This window comes from Aythya ferina, assembly GCF_964211825.1.
Source record: "Aythya ferina genome assembly, chromosome: 4".
Lineage (NCBI taxonomy): Eukaryota > Metazoa > Chordata > Aves > Anseriformes > Anatidae > Aythya > Aythya ferina.
Genome location: NC_140300.1, coordinates 74,938,008 through 74,965,559, shown reverse-complemented (window position 1 = coordinate 74,965,559; position 27,552 = coordinate 74,938,008). Strand labels below are relative to the sequence as shown.

At 38.3% G+C, this 27,552-nt stretch overlaps 1 protein-coding gene and 1 long non-coding RNA gene across 6 annotated transcripts in view; one reads left to right on the top strand and one right to left on the bottom strand.

Annotated features, from left to right (window-relative positions):
- The window catches only part of NDST4 (N-deacetylase and N-sulfotransferase 4), a 107,277-nt gene that overhangs the window by 42,577 nt on the left and 37,148 nt on the right, over window positions 1–27,552 (top strand). For all 5 annotated transcript variants that reach the window (XM_084517931.1, XM_084517928.1, XM_084517930.1 and 2 more), the window contains exons 3-6: window positions 3,682–3,769; window positions 8,839–8,993; window positions 18,572–18,757; window positions 20,521–20,649. In XM_084517931.1, coding sequence (XP_084374057.1) covers window positions 3,682–3,769; window positions 8,839–8,993; window positions 18,572–18,757; window positions 20,521–20,649 — 558 coding nt within the window. The remainder of the gene's footprint in view (window positions 1–3,681; window positions 3,770–8,838; window positions 8,994–18,571; window positions 18,758–20,520; window positions 20,650–27,552) is intronic.
- The window catches only part of LOC311436113, a 32,813-nt gene continuing 15,749 nt past the window's right edge, over window positions 10,489–27,552 (bottom strand). The window contains exons 2-3 of the long non-coding RNA XR_014692605.1: window positions 12,156–12,315; window positions 10,489–11,160 (exon numbers count right to left, since the gene is read on the bottom strand). This is a non-coding gene — a long non-coding RNA (uncharacterized lncRNA). The remainder of the gene's footprint in view (window positions 11,161–12,155; window positions 12,316–27,552) is intronic.

Sequence of the window (27,552 nt, the reverse complement as noted above, 5' to 3'; positions counted from 1 at the left end):
GGTTAATTTAACTGTTCAACAAAACAGCAATGTTGAGTTACAGCTATTGATTTAATGCAACTCTATGCATTCAATGGCAAAATGCTAATTGCATTTTCACAAGCGAATAGCCATCCTCTACTTACAACTCTTAAACCGCAGTACTTGGAGCAGAGGGAATAATCCCACTGACTCTGAGGAAAAAATGTATATTGGCAGATAAGAATTAAATGCTGTGGGAAGTGGAAATATCCAGGCAAAATCTTCTCTACAAGATTTGTCATGCTTTTTCTCCCACTTTCCTCTCTTCTCCCCCCCCAAAAAATTGTCTGAGTCCCAGGATCACCACATGAGGGGACAGGGATGGGGATGGGTGAGCCTCTGGGGAAGGAGGGCTGCCAAGGGGAGCCGGGGTGGCAAGACAGTGTGAATAGCTGTATTCACACCTGGTCTTCAGTGTGATTTCCAGCTGTTAAAATTCAATAATCCTTCTTCATCCTGCAAAACCCTTCTGTAATGCATTTAGAATACAATAAATACCCTCTGCATCTCGAGTCCCGGAAAGGTTTCTAGCACCGGATGGCAGGGACACACAGATCCTCCAGGCGGCACCATCCAGGAACCCCAGAGACGCTGTTCCTGCCCACGCAACAGCTATCCTTGCTTCAGCATTACAAACAAACAGGCAAACAAGCAGACAAACAAACGACCTATGAATGTGCAAGAAGGCTGATGAAAGAAACTTGTCTGCTCTTTTCCAGCCACAGTACTTTTCTATGCTGTGTGCTGTTAAGGTCTGTACCTGCAGGAGACAAAGTTCTCATTATTTACTCTAGAATTACCAGTGAGAGTAGTGTGTGAGTAATTAGCAATATTGCTTGAAAATATATATTAATTAAAATAGGCATGATAGACCCTAATTACCTAAATGGGTACTGGTTTTGATATTAAGGATATGGAAGAAATCTCCCCTTCTATACAGACAGGCAAGCAGTGACAAAATGTTTGGACTCAGCTGACAATATCTTCTTAGAATTAAACAGGGGTGAGGTCATGAAAATGAAGTTTAGCCACATATCATCTAAATTGATATGCGTATATGGAAATTGCAATAAAACCAAGACTTCAGGAGCAAGCCAAATCCAGTCTGAATGACAGGTTTGCCCTTTAGACAGACAAAAATGCTTGACACACTGCAGGTTACAGGATTTACATCTTAATCCTAACTCTGTGTTTTTAATGAGACCTCACTGGGATGGAAGGCTTCTGCCTGTCTTCCAGTTTTGTGATCTTATTGAGACATGAGTGTGAGGGAAATCGGAGAGAAAAAATAAAGTGATATGATGTTTGTTTCACATACTTTCTTGTACTATATGTTAAGCGATAATAATTTCTCAAGGTGATCTTTCTTCAAAGGAAAATTGAATTGATTTTGCTCAGCCCATCAGTCTTTCTCAACATATATAAAATGCTCTTTGTAGCTTGGAAAATTATGTTCGAAAATATAATGACTCAGATTCTATGCTTATGACCTTAATGTTGTCAGTTTATTGCCAGTTTTTATCAGCTGGGGATTTTCCTCAATGTTTTAACTAGCGGTGTTGTAAATGTCCAAGGTTTTATGTTTTGGTGACTATTTAGTTGTTATGTAGCATGCAGATAGAGTGACATGTGAAATTGTCACAGGAGTGAAATAATCAATTTATTAAATACCTGGCAATACAAGCTGGAAACCATACCACTATCTTAATATGCAATGCTCAAGCATACAGCTTACCGCTATTAGATTGCTTTATCCTTTCTTTTAGCAAGGTATGCAGCTATCACTGATAAACACTGTTTTACATCTTCCTTAACACCCAATAAATGTTTCTATTTAAACAAACAAACAAACAAACAAGGAAGGCCACTTTCTGGCTATCTTTTTTATTACACTCCTGAGCTGCCTGGCACCCAAATGATGCCATTACAGAAGGGAACTCTTAGCTGAAGCTTTTGAGGAGACTTGTATTCCAATATTCCAACATGCATGGTGTTTAAGTGTACATTGTAATTAGCATGTAGTCAGTACATTTAGGAAATTAATGGCCTACAACAAATGCTGACAGTAGCTGCAGTGAAAAGGAAATATGAGACATTGTGCCACCACAGACCTGTTTTGTTTAGCTCTAGTCCGGATTAACATTGCATAGGCCACCTATCTGCAGATCAGCCTCTTAACCCACTGATTCACCATTTACAGTGGACTAACTATATGACTGACTATGCTTTTGGTTACAAGTCACTCATTTGTTCTTTCCTCCCTTTCCGTCTTTTGCTTTTTCTTTTCTTTTCCCTTTTTTTAAATTTTTTCTTTTATTTCTTCCTTTCTTTCTTGCCGTATACCAGTAGGTTGAGCAAAAAAAAATGGTGCTATTTTCCTGTACTGTTAAGTGAAATTCCTAATGAACATATGAAATGTAATCTTTTCAAATGAAAGAAAATATTAGGTGGACTTGGACTGTGTGTAAGCCACTTCGTTCACTTTGTATTTGAACTGTGCAAGAACATGAACATTCAATCAATAGAAATGTTATTAATAGATAATGGGAAAAGTTCTCAAGAGCCACATAATGGAGACATGGAAAATTGATGAAAATAGAGCTTATAACCCATTCAACATTGGCAAAACCAATAGGGAGACAAATGCACTATCCATCTTGCATATGTAGCACGTCCAGATTATGTGGGCTGGTGATTCAAAGCAGACATCTGAGCAGCAAGGACTATCTTTAGAAGCAGTTCAGAGCTGACAACCTAACAATAGAGGTGGATAGCTCATGCAGGCTGAACCACTATCTTCTTCTCTGTTGGTTGGAAATATGTCCATGAAAAACTGGGTAGGTGATGAAGACCTTTTCCTCTGTTTTGTTTAAACTAGTCTTATCTTTTTCATGAAGAGAATAAAAATAAACAGGGATTTAATTTCAGACATGAGAAAAATGGACGTTACTTCTACCATAAGTTAAAATTGGAGTTTCACACTTAATCCTGAATTAGGTCTTAAGAAACAATCAAACAATGAAACAAAATCAAAACAAAATCAAAACAGTTTCTGCAGGTAAGTAAATCCTAATGCCTCCACATCTGGATGGCAGGCAGTATTCCTGATTTTACTCTGTAGATTAAGCACATTTTATCATTTTATTAATAACCCGAAATAAGTGTGACTTAGAGATTTAGTATATTGCAGACTCTCAATTGACTGGATTCAAGTCCTGCCATAGATCATTGCAAATAATACGTAGTATCTTTGTCCATGTTATAAAACCATCATGTACTTCAGTACTTAGATGCTACTACTAGAATTGCTAGATCATCAAACTCTGATGCAGAAAATTAGGCTAACTGTAATAGTCTTAAACAAAGGAAGGAAGGAAGGAAGGAAGGAAGGAAGGAAGGAAGGAAGGAAGGAAGGAAGGAAGGAAGGAAGGAAGGAAGGAAGGAAGGAAGGAAGGAAGGAAGGAAGGAAGGAAGGAAGGAAGGAAGGAAGGAAGGAAGGAAAGGAGGGAAAAAATAAGAATGACCCTAAAATAAAATGTGAAACATTTAATAAGATCTTCTTTGTTGTATCTTCTCAGCTGGACACAATTTTTAAAATGAGGCATACAAAAAAATAATATTCATTTTTCTAAATGCATGTTAATTTCTTATTTATTTCAGGCTTTACTAGAGACTCAAAATTTACTGCGCACTCAGGTTGCAAATTTTACCTTCAACCTTGGATTTTCAGGAAAATTTTACCACACAGGTAAGAAGGAACTTCATGCTCTCAGGTAGCTACAGATAAATAGGTGACAGGATTTTAAACCTAGCTTTAAACATGCCCTTTTAAAATAAAACAATAACTCAGCGGAGCAGTCTCCAATATGTGCTCCAATATTTTAACATCCAGGGTCTCATTCACTGCCCACTGGAAAAATGGTAGGCAATGGATGAGGTTCTTAGGTAGGCTATGGATGAGGTTCTTAGGAATACGTAGATGTCATTGGTGCTTTTCTGAAAGATGTGTGGTAGTAAACCTTAGGGTTATAAAGAAAGCAAAGGAACTGCTAAGATCTCCATAATTCTGTACAATGCAGAACAGCAGAGAAGACATACTAGGGTTTTACCACTATGGCAGGTATGATGAAATATAAAACACTGGAAAAAAAAAAGGTCTCATAACCCCTAAAGAGGCAGAAGTATTTTAACAGGATAAATTTGATTTTGCTAAGACTAAAGGTAATCTAGCTCAGTGGTCTGCAATTGGGAGGGATGACAAAGGTAGAATCATTCAATTCAGAAATTCATTCTTATTGCAAGAAAAAGGAAAACAGGATGAAAAGAAATTTGTATTAAATGGATATTGAAACCCTGCTTCCTTTGTACTGCATGCAATAAAATGTTGCACACAAGCACCACGTCTCTGTGGAGATTAGGTGCTTTTACATCTCCTGTTTATGACTCCTTTCTCTCTGTTGGTCCATTTATCCATAGTGTAATGTCCCCCCTTTGTTTTTTTTTCTCCTCTGTCCCTTCACCTGCTCCTTAGCAATTTGGTGCTGCTCCACTCAGGCTTCCTTCTGCTGTTGCTGAGCCATATTGCTCCCTAGTGCTGCCAAGGCAAAAAAAAAAAAAAAAAAAAAAAAAAGACACACATTTAGTGACTCACTGAAATGATGGAAACATCTACTGTCCTTCTCCTTTCCAAGCCTTATACTGTACTCTTCTCACCTTTGAAGACCAACTCCAAAATTCTCAGCTGTCAACACATTCAGCCACATCTAATGACATTTCTTGCCTGAATGATGCTAGGGAGGCCAAGAAGCTTATTTAGAGGAGAGGTGGAGGCACTGGAGCAGCAAGAAGATGAAAAAAGTTTAAAAGCTAAGAATGATGCAGTCCAAGCTCTAACAGGCCACAAAGTAGCTGCAGATCAGGGCAGCCAGCTGAATGTCCCCCACTGCAGCATAGGTGCAGCAATACTCCCTTTTTCACCAGTATTTGAATGCAATGCAGGTGAGCTCATCCACCTCTTATGTCTCCATTTCACTACGAGTTAGAAGAGTACAAAAGACCCTGGGAGAGGGGGACATGATTAGCCTTTTGAAGGATAAGTAGAGAGAAGGAAACCAAAATTATTTATTTGTATCACTGTTGTTCTCAGGCACCACTGAAAGTCCAGGATGTTTTCCCCTCATGCAGACACATAATGCTAGGCAACTGCTGCCCAGGAAACCTTACAGACTAAAGATGTAGGTTGCAGGGTCTGAGAAAAATGAGAGGTAGAGAGAGATGGAATTACTTGCCCGGAGTCATATAACAAGCCAGTGGCAGACCTGTGATTAGAGAGCAACTTCGGAGACAGACCTTCAGTATTCTGCTCACTTCATCTTGACCTGCCCGTATAGTTATTCCTTCTGGAGATTAATTGGACATACACGTAATACAGCAAAATAAACAAAAATAGCCCAAGGCTCTGAGCCACTCTAAAGCAGGAAAGCAGGATGCTGCTATATTGTGGCCATCTACAGAGTAAAGCTGGCATCAGTCTTTTCAGTGGCCACCACAGAGAAAGATAATTCAAGAAAGGGAGGAGGTGGGAAAGGAGATAATTTATTACAAATATTACAACATCCTGAGCAGTGGCTGGCACAAAATACGCAGCCTTCCTACCAAATCAACCCCCTGACCTTCCCATAGATTTTTTCTTTGTCAGTCCCAATGGCCTCCATATGCCATTACTGTTTCTTAGTGAAGCCTGTTCATACCAGTCCACAGGTTTGCTTGCCCAGCTGATATAACACTGACCAATTTCAGATTTACTGCTGCTGTAGAGAAAATAGGCAAACGTGCAAGTGTGTATGTGCTCCGAAGGATCTCAAGGCTTACCAAAATAGCACAAAACTACTTAATGAGTTGAAGCATGCCATTGCCTCCATTAAGGGACACGCTTCTCTCTGTACTCAGTGAAGCATCTGAGATTTTAAGTGAGCACTTCATTTACAAGTCAGTGGCAGCATTTTGTCATATCAGCTTAGCGGAACGATTCCAAAGTATTCTCTATGCAATATATACTTTATTGACTCATTATAAATAAAACATGTAAAGGTATTCTTTAATTACTGTAAATGTAGTTTGTTTACCCAGAGAGGCTTTTAGTATCAGGTATTCAACATGCTTTATTAGCGCACTGAGATTGCTGTGCCTTATTGACTTCCTTAATGTGTAATTTTGCTCTCCTTTCGAAAAACTTGGATCATTTTAAAACTACAGGAGGGAGATGAGCATGGGACTGTGCTGGCAGATTATACAGTTATACATTTTCATCGAAAGATGTTGCTGACATCTGTACTACAAATACCAATCCTAGTTGGTATGCCTTCATACCAGTACAACTGACAAATCAGCCTCACTGCTCTGCATCTTAATGCCACCAATGTTTTCTTCTGTAGCACAGGTAAACTAAGCACTGTATACATGACAAACAAACAAACAAACAAAAAAAAAAAAAAAAAAAAACCTCTTGGTTATGCAGTTTTACCAAATATCTTCCTCTTGTTTATGCTGTAGCAATAGAAATTATGATGTTCTCAGGATTTGCATTATTTGCATTTAAGATTTCTAAGATTATTGATAGCAACTTCAAACTTAGTTTCAGTTTTGAGCTCAAGAGACCCCTAAGCTACAGCTGTAACTTTAAAATGTAGTATTATTTATTATGTGCAATCAAACTTTGAATTATTACCTACCTCTGCAAAGTGCATACTGTCTCTCAAAGTAGATATATGTTCACCTCCTTGATTGTAGACCTGTTGCAATTTTCAGATTTCATATAAAAATTAAGATAGGAAGTAACACAGAGAATACTGATTATACAAGAAATTAAAACTTCACAATTCCTTGTTTTGCTTTCAATACTTTGAATAAAGGATTGGGAAAAAATATTCAAACAATATAAGCACTTAATAAATGTTCCATTAAACCCTTGATTTTTTTAAATACATCCACTTAAGAATTTATAAAAATTAAACAACATTTTTTTAAAGGCTTGTGAAGAAAATTATCCTCCAAAAAGTGAAATCTCTACCAAGTGTTAAACTTCAAACCTTCCTGTTCTAGTTCTGACATTACAGGGCGCTTTTGTTTCTATAAACTTGAAAGTGTTATGCTTTACTTTGTTTTATCTTTGCTATAATAATTTTATAATAATGAAGAAAAACATAAATTGCAAAATTTGATGAATTGTATCTAAATTCACAAATAAATTAGTATGGAAAAAATGTGATATTGGAATAATTTATTTCAAGAACCAAACTCTACTTTAAATGATGATAAGATATTAAATTATCCATTGACCTAAATCCTATGTCAAATGATCATAGTTCTTTATATACTTGAAATATGCACTTTTTTTTTTTTTCATACCTTCAGTTTTCTAGCTTTGGGTTACCAAAGTGCTCTTCAATGGCTACACAGACTCTTATCCTTTTCTCCCTGTTTTGAAACCCTACATTAAGTTTCTGCCCTCTGATCACCTTTCCTCAGGTGGGTGCAAGTGAACCACATACCCCAAGAAACAAGACAGCAGTCATTCAACAGATGCAACCTAGCAAACAAGGTTGTTTTCTCTTTTCCAGAAGCACTCCCATCCATGGGAGCAACTTTATGCATTCTTAGAACTTGCAGAGTGCTATGGGGGGGAGTAAATTCATTGACACTGGGAGAAAGTTTCAAAGTAATGCTCTCCTTGTGCAGCACCGTTCTTCAAAATACATTTGCAGATGTGAAAAAAAAAAAGAGCTGAAGTTCGTGCACATCTCTATGTGTTCCTGTTTCATACCACAGAATTAAACAGTAACATCTATGGAATATTTTCTTCCAATGCATTTTGCAAACATTGAGAGGCTTGTAAAAAGAAAGCTATGTTTGCCTCAGTAGACTGATATCGACAATTATTTCTTTGGAGCTAAATAAAAGTATTTAAATTAAACTGATAAAGGAGCAAGACAGGAGGCTGCAATAAACTCAATATTGTTCAGAAATCTGAGGGTGAATTTAGTGAAATGTAACTTTGCCTCCCCAGTTTGAAAAAGAGATGTGTGCTGCAGACGGTGGAAGTAGCACTGTATAATTTCTCAAATGGAAGGTTTGCTTTGTTATAACCACACATGCTTGCTTCTGCCTGAAGCAGATACTCTTCACTAACACAGGAATTTTTATTCTTTTTACTTAGAGATTAAATGTGGCAATAATGGAACACTCAACCATAGGAAACACAGGAACTCTTTTGCAATTAGTTACATGGTTTTTACCTATTCATATTTGAAACTATTGCAAACTTCTTTCACATTTTACCAGAAACGATCCGATTTCTGTTTGCTGAGGTTTACAGGGTAGCCACATGTATAAGTGAATTTGGGTTTTAGCAGGACTCTGGTACATAGCACTCTGCAATGCCATCCTGGCCAGCTACAGCTGTGCAGTACGCACTGAGACCAAGGCAGGTGGGTACAAGTCCATCCAATCCTCCGTCTTCATGGGGAGCCTGAACTAAAAACTTGCATATTACATAGACCAACAATCCACCCTAAAAATTCAGTTCCTGTTAGAATTACTATCAATTATCAGAGCATCAGGAATAGAGTCAGCTAGCACACATAGTATGTCTTATTCCTCCTGTGATATGCTAGAGCTTGTCCGTAGCATGGTGAGAAATCAGAGCCAAAGTCATCAGGTTCTATAGCAGCTTCTGTCTTGAGGGGAAAAACAAATAATATTGATAATAGTATGGGCATTTTCTGCTGTTACTTTTCTATTCTTTTTTTTCTTTTGCAGGGACTGAAGAGGAAGATGCAGGCGATGACCTGCTGTTGAGATCTGTGGATGAGTTTTGGTGGTTTCCCCATATGTGGAGTCACATGCAGCCTCATCTTTTCCACAATGAGTCATCACTGGTGGAGCAGATGATCCTCAACAAAGAATTTGCACTAGTAAGTAAAAGTTACCAGAAGTTTCACCTTTATATATAACTTGGAAAGCATAGTTATAATGTTTATTTAGCATATATTAATGTTTATTAAGCATATATTATATGTATGCTTACATAGGTATAGAAATAAGACTGCAAGATTGGAAAGCCAGCCCCAAAAAACCTTCCATGACTCAAACTTGGGCTGAATTTTGCCATAGCCTTTTTCTCTGGCACAGGCTTTCTGGAGAGGAAGCAGCCTTGCAAGACCATAGGGAACAGAAGCAGTGAAATCTCAGCAGATGTCAGTTGGCCTTTTGAGCTTTAGGAAGGGGATTATACACAGGTTATCAGCTTCCTGAAGTCTGGTGCAAACATCTTCAGAGGTGAGGGAGAAAGTTCCAGTGAACTATGTGAAATGTTATATATGGTTTGTGAGAAATCTTGAAGCTAATGAGGTAAATAAGTGAAGCTGCTGGATTTCAGAGTGCTTTTTTTAGATGACCTGTTTGAAAATATGCTTTTTACATAGCTAACCTGTTACTAATGTTTATAGATAATGATGTTTCATTTTTGCTTGTTTGTGTTGTTAACTTACAAGAGCCATCCTTCTAGCACTGCCCAGAGCTCAGAGTGCTTGTACTCAGAGGTCATGTGGAAACCATTCAGAGTCCATTCAGGATAATTCTACTGGGTTATGCAGCATGACAAAGAAAGCTAAACTCTGTAAATGCTCTCTTTGGAAAAGACACTGTGGTCTTTGACAAGGCACAGGAATGCCAAGTAACTAGTGCTACCCAAAAGAGCAGATCAACATGGTGTTGTTTTCTCTACTGCTTAGGGAACAGAGATCTCAGCCCTTTGCCGCTCAGAAAGGCCAGCCAGCAGCTGCCCCTTATCCCCATCCGACATAAGCCAAGATGGATCAGGAAACCAAGCAAAGGCAGATGCCTAAACAAGCAGTTGGAAGAAATTTATTCCCTTGTTTATGAAAATATTTTCCTAACAATCTTTAAAGCACATTCATTAAAAATGGCTTAACTGTTTACTCTTCTCTCAAGACTTCCCCCCTTCCCATCTCCTAGGGTATTAGCACAGAGGTATTTTGGATGACTTTTCCTTTCCACAGGTCTGTGTTACTGTCAGTTTTTATTCCTGGCATGGCCTGTTCATTCATTTTGTGTGACCAGGGCAAGCTGCTGCAAAGAGTCCTAAGGGAACTAAATACAGCTGAGATTTTAAATGCAAGAGTAATTTTTAAATAATCTGTATCTCAAATACACATCGTCCATTCATCATTAAACCTACAGGGAAATTCTGCTATTTTCAGGCAACCCGATGCCTTTTAGGTCAAACCACCTTTAGGAGTAAAATCTATAGTGTAGTCAGAAAAGAGGGCTTGTAAGACAGTGTTTGCAATTTCAGCTACAGAAAGATAAAGCCCATCTCCCTATCATCACTGAAGGGTAGAGTCTCTTTAGGGTGCCTATAAATAAGGGGCTGATGTCAGAGAACAGTTGCCATTATTACAGCTTTATTTCCTGCTTACATTTGGACAGGGGTTGTACCAACCTCTCAACCTTGAATCAATACGAGCTGTGCAATTTACTTATGAGAACATTTCTTTTCAAAAGGCTTCCTTTGAAGTCCACTCGGTGGGAGAAATTTGTCTTCCTGATAACAGAGGTCCCAGCCATTACTCTGGAACAGTTTTGCATTTTCCCCTTCTTTCTCATCCTTATGTCGTATTTGGGAAAGGAGTTCCCTTTTCTAAAGCTGCACTTCTATAAGTCTTCCAAAATTAGTGCAAGCTCCTTCTTATTATTCTTTTACTTCACAGCATAGATCCAAATTTAAATTATGGGTTCAGAACAGTACACAGATAGTCTGCTTGGTGTTATACATCTTATTTATGCTCTATTATCTTTATTTAGCATTATACTCAAGGGAACACAGCTTGATGTTGATACCATTTTCTCTCGCATTTCCTATTTATTGACTGTATCTCCCCACCTCCTGTTTTAACTGCAAGTAGAGAAAACACTTCGTCAGTTTGTGCAAGGAAAGTTGCAATAATTGCTTGGAAGTATGATCACATTCATTTTTCACCTAATTTATTTCTTTGTTCATTTTTTAAATACAGTAAGAAGGTAATGGGGTCTTCAAGATGGGAGAACAAGTCATTATACCTGAAAAAGAACAGTCAAGGTTGATTTAGCATTTAAAATAATAATAATAATAATAAATATAATAATAGTATATACATTTAAAAAAAAAAAAAAAAAAAAAAAAACAACACACACACAGAACAACAACAACAACATTTGCTCATTAAGACCTGTCAGCTCCTCCTGGTGTTTTCATTTTAGAAGAAACACATCACACTGACTGGAAACCTGGACTTTAAGATCCAAATCTCATCACAGTCAGCAGTTTCTTCATGCAAGAGAGTATGAGGCTCGGGAGAGATGTTGTTCACTGGGAGAAAACATTTCATAAAAGGAATGTTCATCTATGAGTGCTGGGGATTAAAGTAAGCTTAACAAACACAAGCCAGTTTATCTGAAACACAGTATTTTATGGATATCATATGGAGCTACAAATGTACATAAGCACAATTTTTACTGGCTCTTGCATTTATACTAGGCATAATCTTCAGTTTGCAGAAGCTTGAGTATACATACAGCCTGCTGAGTACAGGCAAGAAATGCAGGTGTTAGAGCTGGCAACTGGATAAAACACTTTTCCATTTTACACTGCTATGTCTATTCCTCAAAGTGATGCTCTATAAACTGGGGGGTTGTAACTGAAGCCTGCCTCAAACAGGTACATCACAAAATACATGTAGAAAGTCAGATATCTAAACAGTTTTGTATACATCCAACTAGTTGCCAATTAGGTATCCAATTCCCTTGATTTGCCTTGATTTCAATTATACCTCTGTGGAGCTCAGGCTTAATAAAATCAACAGTCTTTAAAGGAATCCCTTACTTGTGAGCTGCTTGTGAATTAAAGGAGACCACCTCTAATAAAAGCACTCAGAATGTTATGTGTCACAGAGACATTCGCCATTCCTGCTGTTCCACACCTAGCTGGTGAGAGGAAGACATTTTCTGAGATCTTTCATAAATGCTATTGCCCCACTGTTCTTCACCCGACAGGAAACATGGGAAGTTTTACTTACCTGGAACAGTGTCCTTGTAAAAAAATCCTCGTCCATGCGTGTCTGAGCAGTGGTCCTGCAGCTGCCACCACCCACCTCCACTGCCCTTGCTTCCACATCTCATCTTAAGCACTCGCAATATCCTCAGCCTTGGAGGAGCATGCAACAGCAGCAGAACATGCTATGAGAACAGGGAATAATGACAGGAAACAAACGCCTGGTAGGCTTTCAGGCAACCTCTCAGTGTGCTGCTATTTCAGAGGACATTTCACTTGTGTGGGGAGGAAGGCAGCCTGAAGCCTTCATGCTCCCCTGTTAATTCAGTATGTTCATAACTTCATGCTTCTCTCACTTCTTGTAGACAAAGAGTAAAGTCCATTTTTGTAGATTTCTGCCTTAATCTCTGTTACCCATCAGTGTAGATTTACACCAGAAAGCTTAAACCATTAGACACTTCAAAACAAAAGAGCCATAGACTTTAACTCTGGTAATTTACAAACTACCCAGAACTTTGTTAATGTCTTAATGTCTTAATACTTCTGTAAATGTGGATGGTATATTTCAAAACCCAGCTAAAGGAAAATTACATTTATTTTGATTATAAGTTTGTTTTGACATAATTCTTGTTGTTGTTTTGTTGTTGTTGTTTCTTCTTCTATTAGAGGAACCCCAAATCCTTTACAGATACTAATGGATTAAGCCCTGGATTAAGCTTCACAAACTGATAGCATCTCAAGTACTATTATTCTTGCATTTTTATAGGCTATGTAATTGATACAGAGGTAAACAATTGTGCAAGCAGAAATCTCTTGTAGCACATTCAGAAAATAAAACAAATCAAGTTCTGATTTTCACTGCCATCCTTTAATCACAAGATATTCTTCCTCCCCCTCTTGTGCATCTTTATCTTAGAAAAGGTAGAATATTTTTAAACCAAAGCCTGAAGCTCTTTATTTTGTCCCTTGATTTATTTGTTCAGTAATTATCTTCTGTGCTCATTTGTGAGCACATACACCCAAAGCATGGTAGAGATACAGCAAAAATTATCATCAACTGTAAAAACGGAGCTATGATCTGATATGAACAAGTGAGATACACATACACAAACAAATCAATTCAGAGAGATACATATACAAAACAAATCCATTTAGACCCTCTCTAGTATCACTCCTTGGATTCAATTTCCTGTTTCTAAACCAACCAGATTCACATTAGCACATCCTCAGCCTAAAACTCTTGAACTGCCCAAACCACAAAGAAACCATGGGCTTTTAATATACCAATTAAATAACAAGAATAAAAACACCCGCGACCACATATGAAATGCAAAGCTCCTACGTGTGATGAAAGAGTCTAATTTGTCCCATTATTAATATCTGTAGTTAACGCTAGGAATTAGAGATGCTCACTAGAGATTGCCTCTAAAAATATTCTAAAAGTGTTCTGCATATATAGGATAATGTTTCCCTGTACAAACAGGATGAGATTTATTCTGCCTGACTTTAAGGTTCTTCCTGAATTGTCGATCTTCATTAGCGTTTTTGTCCATATCAGGAACGTGCTTTGGAAGCAAATCACTAGAGCTCCTCTCCTTTCTCAGCTTTTGTTAGTATCACACACAGAGAAGGAGCAGACTTGGAATAGGAGTTGTGGTGGTACCTGGCAGTCTGCTGTGCTGTCCCTTCCCACGTGGTTGCCAGTTCTGTATCTGACAGCTACAGCAGAGATCCTGCTTTGCTTAGACCGGATGGGCACCCTACAGCCACTTGCCAAGTGAGCACACAACAGAGATGCAAAACGAATACTAACATACAGAACTAGTAAGAGGTTTGTCACACTTTATGGAAAAAATACGGGGATAGAACTAGGAGCCAGGATTCAGTTTGATAAATCCACAATTCTGAACTGACCTAATCCTGTGACAGTCATCCATGGCAAAATGTTTGTCCACAGCATGCTCCTCTACCATGTAAAATAAAAACAAGCTCTGTGCTCTCACAGCTAGTGCACCTGCAGGCCATTGACCCCAGACAGTTTTGTAATAGTTATAGTCACTCAAACCTGACATACCCTTCCATAAAACTAAGAAAAATATTTTAGCTTTTCACAACTTCAAACCCTGTCTCTTGATAATAATCACCTTTTGTTTGGTGAATCATTTTGTCTAGCTAGAGAGCTTTTAAATAAGATTTTAAGAGTTTAGAATTGAACTGAAATTAAAAGATGAAACGTTTATTCAATAAAAAAAATCTAGAAACATAAACAACAAGAACAAAAATCATATGTCCGTGAAGGTTAGAATACCACACATTTTTATGATTGCTGACAAGCACATAGTGAAATCATTTATCAAATAAAAGAAACTAAGTATTTTAAACCTACATAGTAACATATAATCTCTTCTAGGAAATCTCACTAATCTGTGGCAATATTAGAAATATATCCCAGTGCTAGGAATGTGCAAAGCTTATGCAAATCTTAACTTGGGAAGATAGCATCTTATGAAGTTCTACCTTTATTCTATCATCTACTGTTGAACTAAGTCAAAAATTTTAGCAAAGTTGCCTGAGGTTATTTTAACTTTTTCACCTAAGAATTCTTTACTTCAAAGTGAATCCTGCAGTTCCACTTACTGTATGAAAAGATCTACAGTAGACATAAAATATGCTGAATTAAGAGGTTAGTGTGGGGGGCTTTTCTATTCTCTCCCCAGTAATGTCCAGTACCAGATGTTTCTGTAAAATAAATCAATGGTGGTCTTTAAAAAAATGAATGTCAGTAGTCTTATAGCATGTTTTTTGTTCTGTTTTAGTTCTTACTGTGCTTTAACAAGGAAAAGTAACATTTGGCAGAATCAAAAACTGTCTCTTTCTCAGAAAAAAAAAAAAAAAAATCTTGCTAATATAAATAGCCAATTTTCCTGGCACTGTTTGTTTTTTTTTTTTTTTTTTTGCGTGTGTGTGTGTGTGGTTTTTTTTTTTTTTTTTCTTTAATTAAAATTTCCAACATCTGCTCACAGAAAAAAGGCTATAGGAACTCAAACATACATTTTGAAACATCTACCTCTGGAAAGCAGTGCTAATCTGCATCACCTGTCATCCATTCTTTATCAGAAACTTTTTTTGCAAATGCAGAACGAGTACACACAGCACATGCTGACATGGCGAATACAGCTTATTTCTGTACAAATAGGAAGGTCAAAAGTCTTCACTTGCTTGAACAGAGATGATAATTGAGAGAGATAAGCAGCCCTGGCAAATTGCTTCAGCCTTTCAGATCACCTGTGGAAGTACCTGTCTTGCCAATGGGCTCTGGGTAAGAAAGCTTTGAAGCGTGTGCAGACAAGCCAGGCTGCACTGGCAGGACTGTGAATTTCCAATTCCCAGTGCTCTGGCTTGGGTGCATCAGCATGAGTATGAGACAATGGCTCTCTGGGCTCTGCCACATGAAGCAGCTGCTGATGCGGATGGGCTGGCCACATGCAGGCATCAGCGGAAGAGTTGGGCTGGAATTAATCTCTACACCACATCCTCACTGTTGTCCACAGGACATGAGGTGTGCTCCTGGAGGGCATCTTCTGGTCAGGTCTAGACCTTAAAACAAGGCAGGTCATGTGCTCTCAGAGCACTCCATGATGCAAACCAAGACATGGGAAAAAAGTAGAGATGACCAAGGGTATTTTTGCTAAAATTGCAGCAACTATTTTAATAATATTTGCCCCTAACCCCCAGATTGTAACAGTGATTCTCCTTTAATGTTGAACTCATCCAGGCATCACCGCAGCTTCAGCTTATGCTGTCACTTAAATTACAGTTGGAACTCAATGCACAAGAGAAATAGCAAAGCAAATTTAACCTGTACAAAAACAATGGCTGTGGTCCCAGATAAAGCATGCTCAGGAATGTGATACTGTTCTTCTCAGTGCCAGAAAGGTACAGAAGTTTTCCCAAACTATGCAAATAAATGCACAAGGTCTTGAATATAAAAATAACCTGATGAAATTTTGTAGGAAATTGTTCCTTAGAATAGACAAAATGGCATCTCCCATTTTGTGTGACAGTTTGGATCAAGTCCTTCTTGGACTCAAATGTATGTTCCCCCTTTAACACATTAGTTCTCAATCCTAAACTAAATTCAATAACAAAATAAGAAAAAGAAAACAGAGCAACAGAAATCACTAAAAGAGGATATATATTTAATTTACCCAAGTAAATCGAACATGGAACTGGTCAAAGAAAATCTGATTATGCCTTAGTTTTTCCTTCTTAAAGTTGTATTGGGTGTCTGAGTGACTGACGTGTATTTATGTGATGAACTAAGTAGTGCCCAGGTTTATTCAGAGGCTAATTAGCTTTTTATATTGAGAACTTACAATATGCTGCCTTATTTTATTTGTGAATGGTAAATTACCATTTCACCATGCTGTTTCTATGGCAATAACAGCTGCAAATAGTAAGTAGATAAATAGGATTTTACATGTATTCATCCAGATACCTACTTTCGGACATATTCACAGCAGTAGTCATTACCTATATCTCAAGACAGTCTTGCTTTACATTTGTGTATACTCCCTAACAAGTTTTGGTGAAGGTTTGCAGAATTCACGTCAATACAGTATATCCATCCAACTGTGAGCATCATACACTCAGGCATCCTGTTAATAAATAGCCAGACTTTTCAAAACCCCTTAGATATAACTTACTTCTTTATATATGTTTAAAGAAAAGAGAAAAAAAGAAGGAGTTGACACTTACTGTACAGCTCACCCTTAAACTGACTAATGCGTTTCAGGTATGTAACATTAATAAGCAGAAATTATACTTTTCTCTCAGTAAATTACAAAAGAATGAGTTTTGGTTTCTTTTTACACATCCCTCCTTTCCCCATCATCTGGTAACCTAAGATAATTACTAATAAGCAATGGATAATTTTAAGTGGTTGCATTACGTCGTGTATGAGCAAGTGTTCCTCATAGGGTTAGTTTAATTTTGTCAATGACCCAAAAGCCTTTCTTTGCAAAGCACTTGAAGATGCCCAGCAGAATCTGCCACTCCCAGAGTTGAAGTAATTAGATAAAGTTATTAGATAACATGGGCAAGAGAAAGGACAAACACATTATCTCACATTTTAACCATTTTCAGCTGTATTAGTTATATATGAGCAAATGGCTGATGTAGCTGTTCTCCTGGAAGGAGAAGGGAGTGATTTTAGTAAGCCATAGGATAGCAAAAGAGAGGAAGTTTTGCAACATTGAGAGCTGATGCCACAGACATTGTCCCACACCGTGTGGTACTGGGAATAAAACAGATGCAGTAAACACCCAGAGCACAGAAAGTGATCCTGCAAGAGCCACAGCAGTGTGACAGCTTACAGATCTGGAGATCCCATGGTAGAGCTGAAAATGGCTTGGAAGTTGAGGGGTCTGAAGGGGCGATGGAGAAGTGGCAGAAAATAGCTTTTTTTCCTGGCTGTAGCTGGTGACGAAATGCTGTGTACAATTCTGAACATCACTCAGACCAACAAAATTAACGACCTGATCAAATAATTTGATCTCTTAAAAACATCACAGTCTTTAAAGGTGGTTAACTGGCCCCATCAGATAACCCCATCAGATGGGGTTTTCAGACAGCCCGTGTGAATGGGAGAGATTAGGAGCAGAACAAGGCAGGAGATATTTGTGAGTGAAGGCACATGCCCAGCATACCAGTACACTCACATTCAAGTGACTTTCTTAATTAATTCTGCCTGCATATAACCTCCTCACTGTTTCATCAGAATATACTTTCAAGATAGCCTATAGATTATATCCATGAAAATGCACATATTTCCTCATAGAAACTGAACCAAATAAATATTTATTAAAAAAAAAAAAAAAGTCTATCAGTCTAGCATTTTTGCCACTACCCTAATGCCATGGGAAAATATAAGCAGATTCAGAAGCTATAGGGGATATATGGTTTTTGTTTGGTTGGTTAGTTGGTTTTGAATCAGCAAGGCAACTTTCTCTTACTCTGGTAATAGGAAACAAAAAATAAATGCCACAGCAACAGGTTTTTCTGCTCACTGCTCTAATGCCATTTGATCACTTACTAAATAACTAGCATCAGCTTCCTAGTTTACCTTTAAAAAGAACCAAAATAATAGGACATCTTAAAATGCACACAATATGTAATCAACAGATAGGCAAACCTATTCCATATAACAGTAACACAATGTAATCCAAGAGGATTATTTATCACTCTGCAGTTATCAAACTGTAATTCCAGTTCCCTCCATCTCTCCCCTGTTTTTATCGTGTGCTACATACAAATAGATACAAGGCTGTCCAAGGACAACAGCTTCTCTGATGCTGAGACCTGCAGGGGAAAAAAGAACTTTGAATAATTGTGTGTTCTTTTTCTGCTCCTAAATATATCCCTCCCTCTGCTGTTTTGCAGGAGCATGGCATACCGACTGACATGGGGTACGCAGTGGCTCCACATCACTCCGGGGTATACCCAGTTCACATCCAGCTATATGAGGCCTGGAAGAAGGTCTGGCACATCCGAGTGACCAGCACAGAAGAATATCCACACCTGAAGCCTGCACGGTACAGACGGGGCTTCATCCACAATGGCATCATGGTACACTACATTTCCATGCTTCATAGCAATATTACTTTAAGTGACTCAAAAGTATGCTATTTTTACCAAATGCTTCAAGTTTTACAGCAATCATTAAAATTCTCTGTGATCGAGGACTTGTAAAGATGCCAAAAGAGTGCATTTGTTAGGCAGCCAGTTTAAAAAAGTCACACGAACTGAGGCAACTGCAAATGTAATCCTCAGAAACTAAGTATATTTGTAGCCCAATCAACTATCAACCAAAGTATAAACACATATTTTGAAATTCATTAAACTGCTTAAGACCTATGTTTCAAGGTCTGGTTCATCTTTATGCATGAAAGGATTAGAAACCTCCCACCTGGGAAGATGAACAGGTGTAAGTAATCTCCTCCAGCAAGCATGGCACTCCTCTGGGGCCAAGGTTTCTTTTAGGAGCTGCACTCCTAAAGCTCCCAAGAACCAGTGACCACACATGTGCCTGGCTCTTCCATGCCATGCATTGGGGTGAGAAGAGCATGCTTTACCTGCATACTTCAGCTGCTCAAAGGGCAGGAAAATGTGCAGAATTATTTAACCCATCCTACCAGCCATCAGCTTGGAGGAAAAATGTTATGATGGACCTGATCATGTGACTGAAATAGGTGAAAGGAAACTGCAAAAATTATACATGTATATGCATAAACAAAGCAAGAAATACTTGAAAGCCAGGTTCTGGGACCAAACAAAAGCCCCAGCTGATGCAAATATTGCCTGTGCATACAAAGTCTCATTTAGGGGATAAACATTTTGACAAAAGAAACATGTCTTAATCAAAAAAAACAAGTTTACACAGAGTCCAATTACAATTGAAATAGACTCAAATTCAGCAAGGCATTTACACTTATTAAAATGGTTTGCTGAATGCAGGCTTTGTTTGTTGCTTTAACCAAATAGAAAAGAAAATCAAAAACAGTGACTGCAGGGAAACAAAAGGCCTAACCCAGGTGAATTGTGTCTCTGCATATATTAGGCAGTATCTGTAAGCCTTAACATTTGTTGTCTACTTGCTGCACCAGAGCCTTTCAATTGTAACTGGCTAATAACATAACTAAAACATCTAGTTTTCCAAGATCTGTTTATTTCCCCACATCTGCTAGCTTGCAGGTTTCTGACACACAGTCCTGTAATTGATGATAGGATGGAGACCTGACCTCAGGCCAGTCTCATACAAGCGCTCCACCAGTCCTGGACACATTTCACAAGCAGGAATCAGGGCTTCACTCATTTTCACACAATATGTAGTATAACGTGTAATGTTGGACTGAGGAAAACGTAAAGCCACAGCTCATTTGGGGTTCATAGCCTTGAAAAAAATCAGTTCAATGTGTCAAGAACATTAAGATTAATTGTCTGCAATAGTGAAGATGGCCAGGAAGCACTATTTATCCTTTAATAAACTAACCTTGCTAAGGGAAGAAGAGAGGTTTAGCTCTTTCTTCCTCTTCCAAATGCCAGGAAACAAGCCCTTAATTATTACTGGATGAGCTGGCTAAAGCAGTTTGCATGAAAGCTCAGAACATGTGATGCAGCTCTGCAGCTGTGATCTAGAAATCACATCTGCAGGACTGCCTTAGCTTACAGTGAGAGTGTAGAAGGTGCACAAGAGGCCATAAAAACGCCAGGTTACAGAGTGGGAAAGGCTGCAGCTTTGTTCGAGTTGCTGGAGGGATGACAGTGAATGTGCTGGGGTAAATTTGCAGAAATACATTAATATCACAATGGTGCTGTTGTTTTGTTTTCAGGTGCTCCCTCGACAGACCTGTGGCCTTTTCACTCATACTATATTTTACAAGGAATATCCTGGGGGTCCTCAGGAGCTGGACAAAAGTATCCGAGGAGGTGAACTCTTTCTCACCATTCTCCTGAATCCGGTAGGTAACTTCTTTTGCAGTTTTTGGATGCATTGGGTAATAATGGGGAGGAAGGGAAGGACACTAGTTTTCTTTGACCTTGTTTGGGAAATAAAAAAAAAAAAAACAAGACCATTTACTCAGAAGTAACAAGCAGTTTAAGAAGTAAGCAAAAACTGCCTTTTGCAAATTTCTGACTGCATGCAACAAGTTGCTGGAAAATGTATTTGTTTCATTTTCAAACTGTTTCCCTTCCTGAAGCTGAGTCATTGTGAGAGGAAAGAGCACTGACATGTCTAACTGAGACTGAAAGAAAACAGTGACGGTAGAGAAGGTTGTGTCACCTTATCCTGCTTTCTTCCTCCCTGCTCCCCCAACTGTGGCTCTGCACGCTCCTAATAGAGCTTGATGAAAAACCCAGGGCTCAGGGCTAATATCATTCCCTTACCACCAACTCTTAAAAATAGGTCTTGTGTAGCCAAATAACACCTCCAGGCAGTACATAGCCTTCTAATGCCTATTCATCACCTAACAGTTACAGAAAAAAAGATGAAATGGGTTGAACGTTACTAATGAGGCAAGTGCATACAGGTAAGAAGTAAGAACGTCACAAAAAAGACTTGCAGAACAGCACCAAGAGCAGTGTTACCCAATAACATTTGTTTTGTTCAGTGCTGCATTTCTTTTTCTCTGTCAAGAATACATGAACCATAACCTAATACATATGGATGTAAATGTATATGTGCACAAACAGTCTATATAAGTATACATATACACACACATATGGTTTGATCAAGAGTGCCACAGGCTTTCTTAAGGATGATTTGCATAGTTATTGCTCAATTTTTCTCTCAATAAAACAGTCTGAACTGTACCACACAAATATACACATATATAACGCAGGTAAAACAACACAATGCAGGTAGGTACACAGGTGTGACCGTGATCTAACCAAGGATCAAGGAGGAAAGCTGCATGACTGCAAATGCTGTATTTTGAAATGTCTCAGTTTCCTTGCCTATAAACAACAGCTGGTGCCATTTGAGACAGTAGCCTAGAGGTGAGAAGAGGAAGGACAAGAACAAAAACCATACCAATTATTTTTTGTTATTGTCCTTTTTTCCTCCTGTTCCACTCAAGGTATACTACTCACAAGATAAATGTCTTGTGTCTTGGTAGGTGGCCTAATTTTCAGTGGTTTCAAATTACAAAGAAGTCAATGAGTACTGCAGAGTTAAAGAAACTTCTGCTGAAACTAACTCTCAAATCCAGGTCGCTTATTTAGAGACCTAAATATAGATTTTGGTATTCTATAATTAGATGCTTGTGTGTGAAAATTTTGGCTGGGAAGCTAAGTTGGAGTCTGAGTCAAGGCAATTCAGTGGTCATAAAGAAACGGGACATTTATATCAGTATTTTTTCTACACCATGCATGTGACAGCTAATTGGAGAATAAAACACTGTTCTTTGTTCTCTCTCCATTTACCTCTGACTGGCTTTTCTCCCCATAGTTTCCTAAAGTGTAATTTGACTGATCACTGTCTTGAGAGGCTGCTGGGATTTATCCTGAGCTTTATCATACTTTGATCATCATCTGCGCATCTTTCATTTATCTTAAGATTTCCTCAGATTTAGGCAGTTGAGCCCTCAGCAGCAAAGTGTTTTCTCTCTCCAAGAACAGGGATGCTCAGAGTATCCCCATTTCTTCAGTCAATCGCCCATTCCACATCCAAGTTTTTGAGTACGCTCAGGCCACCCTGACTTCTACAAAATCACATCTTCCTTAATTTCAGGTATTTCTTTTTTGCTGACAACAAATAAGCAAGGAGCTACAAGCTCACGGGTGCTCATTACAAATTTCAGCCACTGGATCTTTCAAAGCAATTGTTTCTAAATGTTCTTTCAAGAAACTGATTGAGGCTGTGGAGAAGAGTAGCTGTTCAATTAGTCTAAGAATTTTACTAAATATTTACCCTACCCCTCATTTTTCCTACAGTTTAGCCTTCATGAAGTATTATTGAACTGGATGAAACAGATAGGCCTGTCCCACCATTTTATCATGCTCTCCTCAAGTTGTTATTCTGGGGTCTCCCAGAGCAGGACCAACCTGACAGGTGCTGGAGCATTTCCTTCATACTGTCAGGTTTCCCCCAGCTGGTCTTCACCCAGAAAGGACCAAACCTATCCCTAGAGGGGTTCCTCAAGATACATGGGCACACACAGTTCCCCACTTGTTACACTGCACATAAAACACAGAAAACTTGAGAAAAGCAGTTCTACCCTCTGCCTATTACAGGTAGTGAAGTTTCAGAGGTGATGCAGCAGAGAAGAGATTTTTTCTAGGAAGGCGGTATGCAATGGCAGGCAAAGCATTTCAGATTTAATCATGCATCAGTGATGTTCACAACAGATTTAAACAGACTATCTTCTAAAGAAAAGGTGGGGAAAAAGGTTTTCTTCGATTTTCTTCAGTACATGAGCTTGTTTTGACCAAGCTATGTTCCAATAACTTGAGAGTGCAATATATATTATTGGGTGGCATTTGAAAAGAACAGCTTTATATCTATACTGTTAATGTTTGATTTTTCCCCCCTATACTTTTATGATATTCTATCTTTACCTCATCAAAACTGATATTTTACTGAGCTGAGCCACACAAGTGAAATACTGACATGCAGTTCCCCAACTCTAAGGTAAGCATGAATCTGCTCCAATATAATGCTTATTCAGACAGGAAGAAATATAATTTAATCATGTGTGAGCTGAAGTAAGATATACCACAGAACCCCACTATCATTCAAGTCAGGTTGGTACACTACCCTATGAAATATGTGTTGACAACAGTAAATAAATAAATAAATAAATAAATAAATAATCTAGCCCCATCTCAGAAAGCTACTCACGTGAGTAGGAAAAAAAATCACCTATGTTCATGCATCCATCTTTTTTTAAATACCAAATCTGGACAGCACACAAATGAACAAATAGGGAGGCCTGGCTTTTATTCAAAGTAAGAGAGAAAGAATACAGATCAGTATCATAAAATCTATAGTACCTCCTGAAAAGGATCAAGAGTGTCTATTCCAAACTCAATTGAATAAAAAATACACTTTGAACATGATGTGTTCTCCAGACCACTGATAGTACATGTATGTATTGGAGCAGCGAGAGACTTCCCAGTGTATAGCCTAGAAGCTTTTCATATGCCTATGCTCATTAATAAGCTTTCTTAACATTTGGATATCAAACTATGCATTTGTGGGGTTTACCAAGAGCAGTATGTTGTAAACCAACATGTGCTATCCAAATGGGTTATAGAAAAAACAACTGTTTGAAATGCAAAGGCTTTATCAATTATTTTTTTTCTTTATTTAATGATGTGCCTAATCTAGTCATGAGTAGAAACCATTCCATAAAATAAAATTCTAACCAGAACACACTACCGCCTACCATGTAAGCTGCTTTACGTGTTGCTGTAGTTACCCTTCAGGTTTTGCAAGGAAAGGAATTGTCTGTACCATTGTTTATTTTTGCACTAGTGATGTTGGTTACAATTTTCTTTTACCCTTAAAACAATAGCCCAGATCTGGTGTGGAAGAGATTTGCAGAAATGGTGTAACTGCTGTAATTCTACTGCCTCTTGGTTCCACAAGTCTCCTGCTTGCTGGGGCCTGGTCTCGACTGCGTATGCATGACTGCTACTGGCAGTGTTGAGAATTATGGGCAAAAAAGGGGAGAGGGGAATCCCTCCTCATGAAGAATGCACTTTTCAGCAGAATGAGGATGGGATAAAACTCCTTTTCTGCTTTCTGAAGTGAATGTATGCATGTGCACTCTCATAGCATTGCCAGGCTACCGTGACAACTAAAGCTACATACCAGCTATAAGCGTTATCACCATAAAATCATATTTGAATCCAAGAATGGCCCTGGGTTAAAAAAGTCTTAATGCAGCTAGTTATCTGCCCAGTTCCACGTGGAGGTGTCCACCTCTGTGGCCCAGTTTGAAAAGGACAGGAGGGGAAAAAAAAAATATCTGGTTTCACAGAATCCTTTCTACAGTTTCAGCAGACAATCCCTTTATTATTTTATGAGATGTCTTCTTGATCAAGTAGGCTAGAAGTTACGAAAGGGCTTCTTAGCAAGTTTGCTTGTGGTTGTTGCATTTTCGTCTGGCTTTTGTTCCCTTCAGCAGTTTTTACATTATTATTTCTTGTAGATGAGCCTAACACAATAGTTGGGCAAAATTTCCAGGAGTTTTCCTCATAAAAACAAACAAATCCTGCTTATAAAAAACTGCTGATATACTTTTTAAACAAAGTTAAACTTGACCAGTGCAGTTCAATGACATTTTCCCAAAGCAGATATGCAGGGGCCGGAAGTGACAGAGCACACTTCTCTTCATGGTCAAAGCTCAGATATCTGCTACTTTTTCCAGAATTTTTGAGAGCTCCTATTTAAGGCCTAGCTTCTTTTTGGATGACCCATCTTTGAATATAAAGTATCAAGCATGCACTGAAGCATAGAGGAGGGCTGTACGGATTAACAGCAAATTATAACAAAGAGGCAACAGGATTAAAAATCCTGGAACCCTAATGACTGCTTCAGTGATTTCAGATAACCTTGCTATCAAGTTCGCTCTTGAGTCCTGGTGTCGCACGAGGCCTCCTTGCCCCTGGCTTCTCTTTTGGAGAGCCATGAAACCTCTTTGATTTTGCCTCGTTAGACAGAGCTGTCTAACAGGTTAAACTGTTGCTTGTAAGCAGACTAATAACACCAATAAATAAGAGCAAATGGCTGCAGTATGGTTTGACCCCTCTTTCCCTTCACAGCACCAATTCATCACCTTCCCTGCTCCATCTTACTAACCCAACAGCTGCCCCTCTGCACCAAGCAGTACCACATATATTACCTGAGAGTAAGAGCACAGCTGAAAACACTTCATTTCATGCCCACAGTCATTCTGAGGCAAGGCTACCAGAAGTGAAAAGCCATACTTCGCTCTCCAGTTAACAGAATTATTACAGGTTTTCCCCACTCGCTTTGAGATAGTCTTTTTCAGACTGTTTCAAATTTCAGAAATAATTGCAATGCCTTGATTAAAATGAGCATACCACTACCTTTTGCAGTGGATTACAGCTATTTAGCTGTCTAAAAACAAACAAAGTCAACAATTTCTGGCCTCCTAGCTTACCGCGTCAGGGGCAAAGAAACAGAAACCTGAACATGTGTGAACAAGTAGTGGTATAAGCCATTCTGAAGAGAGACAGATGCACGATAAGGGGATGAATGAAGTTTAGCATGAATAGTAGCCCAGGCACAACAGAACCAAGTCAACATCAGCACCAGCTGCCAGGACTGTCTGCTTTTCAGCTGCTGGACCATTAGCCTAAAGTCTTCTTTGTATTGACATCCATACAGACAGGATAACACAGGGAAATCTCTTTCCTTAGGCTATTATAGCATCCACTTATAATCTTATTCCCCCTAACAAGCGCAAGTAAAAACACTACTTAAATAATCAAGTTTTGATTAAATACTTTTTCAATTATTTTGAACACTGGAGCACATTTCAAAAATAATTAAATGCAGGGCAGCAAATTAACTAAATAGGAATGATGCATGAGATGGGAAGATTTTATTTATAACTAAATTGGGGTTAGATTGCTACTCCTTTGATTATAATAGTGAGCAATAGCCTATGTAGATTGCAGCATGATTTCTTTGACTGTATGTTCCATATATTTCATAGGAGATGTCACAAAGTGGCTTTGGCAGAGGGATGGTGGGAGATAATTAAGTTTTTGTATGAGCTAAAGAACCCGCAGATAAATCTTGAAATGGGCAAGAAAGAACTTTATATCTGCTTCCCTTTTCCAACATTAAAGCACCACCAACAAAGGTTACTGCACATTCTCTTTATTTCACTCCTGAAGTTTGGCAAGCATGGGAATTACAGAAACCGTATCCATTATTCCAGATGGAGTTAGCAATTTCAGCAAATGTATAACAAATGTATATTAAGCTCATATACCGAAAATGTTTGCACTTTATAAAGAAATGTTACATAGATGGTTAAATTAGAAAATGCCCAAGTGACATTGCATTAGGATAGTTTGTTGAGAGATTGTCAACGGGATCTTCTGATGGATTTTTTTAAATGGCTTCTACTGAACACTCTGTGGCTCAGAGATATATTTTCATTCTCTAATTTATGAATCCTAGAGATGAGTCACGTCTGGCAGAGATGATTTAGTGGTATGCAGAGGAGGGATAAATTCTACCAACACAGACAGAAATCAAACCAACTTTCCTTTGAGTTTTAATGAGGGTTACACGAATCCCAGCCAGACCTTTCCAGGACCCAGCTAATGCGGAAGGCTGCTCGAGTCTATAGTTTGGGGTACTTATTCTTTGCATAAACACTTCAAAGCAAAGCTCATTAAAGTTAGTGGAAAAAGTCTAAGTGAACAGACTGGGTTTGAAATAAACCTAAATAGGGCTACTCTTTCAAAAGGTTTCCATCTTGCTCTTCTCTGAACAGTTTCGTTCATTTGGAGGCTCAGAACAATAACAAGGAGCTTCAAATATATTTACAAATAAGAAATGTACATACAGTTTGGGATGGAAAATGAGACATTACTGTGGCTGTTGGAGTTTCCCTTTACCATTTCATCCAAAAAAAGCAATGAAATATTCAAATAGAATATTTTTTTCTCCCTTGCCAGCCAAAACTAGCAGTTCAATCACTGTTGCATTATTATTTCCAATGTTACTTACTTTGTGGTTTGACAGCAACATCAAAAATCAGTTGTTCACAAAATTTTAATTAGGACAGGAGTGCAGCATAAGCATTTTCATGCCAGTAGTGAAAAAACAGCAAAACCACCTCGATCAATAGAAATAAGCAATGAGAAGAAAAAGA